General features: G+C 44.6%; 1 protein-coding gene across 3 annotated transcripts in view; it reads right to left on the reverse strand.

Moving 5' to 3' along the window:
- The window catches only part of LOC101861340 (breast carcinoma-amplified sequence 3), a gene marked incomplete at both ends in the record, with an annotated part of 27,854 nt that overhangs the window by 10,217 nt on the left and 15,137 nt on the right, over positions 1–2,500 (reverse strand). For 2 of the 3 annotated variants that reach the window (XM_013090857.1, XM_035973646.1), the window contains 1 exon segment: positions 1,665–1,777. In XM_013090857.1, coding sequence (XP_012946311.1) covers positions 1,665–1,777 — 113 coding nt within the window. 3 annotated transcript variants of the gene reach the window in all.

The following is a 2,500-nucleotide window of genomic DNA, read 5'->3' on the forward strand; positions in this document are numbered from 1 at the left end:
CCTGTGAACTGCGCACTAGTCGTCATCTCATTTCGCCCTCCCGAAAGAAATTCGTCTACAAGCCGAAAATAATACGTAGCGAATGAGTTAATTATTCTCCGGCTGCTGTCTACATTCTGTGTGCTACAGATTCCCTGGAGTGTCTGTCTCCCTAGTTCAATTATTCGACTTGATCTGCATTACTTTGAAATATCATACATCACATGTTACTTTGACATAACCCATTCTGTATATACCACACAATACCACCCAAAAAAAAGTCTGAAAAAGCCCACCTGAGCAAGTTCCACTGCTGCAGTCCTTTCATCTCCAGGTCGATGGGTGAGTCGTCAGACGCACGGTCCGGTCCTGTCGCAGCCCGGGCCTTGGGATCCAGGGAGTGTTCGGTCAACAGACCGCTTTGGTGCAGGACAAAGATGGAGTCCACCGCCCGCTTCTTGGAGTTTTCTGAAGGGATTGTCAGAGAACAAGTTGGCTCAATTTTCTTTTTAGTAAAAGTTTTATGGCACTCGCAACACAATAAGGTCATATAAGTGCCGAAGATTAGATTATGTGTTACAAGAGAGTAACAAACACAAAAAAGAAGGAGGAGAGATAAGGACAATAGATGTTTTATAGGAAAGAGGGAGCAAACCACACCAGAGCACCCACTAACCGCCCACGCTCAATTTTCTGCATGCAAATACATTGATAAATAATTAATGAAATGGTCTTGTCATCTGTCAAGACTGCAACCAGACAGTATAGCAATGAGAGCAAAAAACATACATTGTCCCAAACACACTCTCACAATATAACACACTCATAACATGACACACTTTCACAATATGACACACTGTCATAGCACAAAACATTCACATACACAAACATACAACTATTCACACTTCTGTTACTGTGTTCACTACAAAAGACAACCACTGCAACCTGAGCAAGAAAACCCGTACCCTATCCATGCTTGAAGAAAGATACCCCCTCGAAGCATGGAAAAGGATCTATACACATAGATCTGCCGTGAAAAGACAGCAGGAGTGTACATATAGTTCCCAAATGGAAGACGCCAAGCAGAGGCAGCCCCAACCTGGCAGTATTGTACAAACTACAGGGCAGAGATGGAGGCTTTATACATGTGGCAAACATAATAATAATAATGAATAGCAGTTGAAGAGCGAATTATCCCACTCTACGGCAAACTCTATGCACTTTACACTATATCATTACCCCAGCAGACCATAGAATACTCAAAAACATTCTCAGCTTACTTGGGAAGCATACAGTGCAAGCAGCTGATTAAGCGCTCAAACACTGACAAACTGACAAGAAAGATCTTTCACCGTCTATAGACACCCAAAGCCAAAAGGTATTTCTAACAGATGGCGTGTCAGTACAGCAGACAATCACTACCGACAAACTCCCAAAGCTGTGAGAGGTAATGGAGGGCATCCCATACCTGAAACGTGATGTGATCAGGAAGAGAAGAGAAAAAAAAAAACACAAACACACTCACCATTCCTCCTCCCAGCCCACCTCTCGGCTGCAAACGCCACACACACGTTGAACATATTATCGTGGGCCGAGCCCGACTGTGTGGGGCTGGTGGGTCGTGGGCCACTGGCGGGAGAGGTGGCGGTTGACCCCAGGCCGGGGATGGACAGATGCTGTTTGATCTGGACGAGCGGCCGGACCTGGGTGGGGTGGGGGTAGGGCGGTAGGCGGGGGTTCCCCATGTTATTGCGCAGGGCGTTGTGCTGGACCAAGTGTGGGCACATCTCCTGGGGACCTGTGTGTGGGGGTATACGTGAGGGTCAGGGTCAGTGTTAGTGTGTGTGTGGGGGGGGGGGGGGGGAATAAAGAGACAAGACAGAGAGAGAGAGAGAGAGACAGACAGACAGACATGCAGAGAGAGAGAGAGAGACAGACAGACATGCACAGAGAGAGACAGAGACAGAAAGAGAGAATCAGAGATAGACTCAGAGAGAGTCAGACAGAAAGAGATAAAGAAAGACAAGGAGAGCCAGAAACAGAGAGACATCTCCATGTACTTTATGTTGTACAAACTGAAGACAGGTCATTGCTAACTTCTTCACAAGAAGCATCAAATCAACAAAGTATATTATGTAATCTTATCTTAACTTTAAAACATTCAAAGGTCAGGTAAAGTCATTTCTGTTTTTAGATTAATGAGATTATATTATATATAGGGAGAGATTTTCGGTCAGAACACAAAGTACTGTTTATGTGTTGCTGTTTTGAATATTTGTAAAGTGCTCAGAGCTTGTATTCTTAAATCACGGTTAGGCATTATATTAAATGTCATATCTTGCTTCATAGCACATGCTTTCAGGGAAGCCGAGAATGTTCCAGAGTGTTTTAGGGTCTGCTGGTGTAGTAATGGTTGTAAAGCGTATAGAGGATGCTGCAGAATGTGCATGTGCGCCATAAAACTTATTTGGTATTTTTTACCCTCCCCCCCCCCCAACCAACTCAATTTAGATCATTTAGG

The sequence above is a fragment of the Aplysia californica genome, unplaced genomic scaffold (assembly GCF_000002075.1).
Source record: "Aplysia californica isolate F4 #8 unplaced genomic scaffold, AplCal3.0 scaffold01585, whole genome shotgun sequence".
NCBI classification, from domain to species: domain Eukaryota; kingdom Metazoa; phylum Mollusca; class Gastropoda; order Aplysiida; family Aplysiidae; genus Aplysia; species Aplysia californica.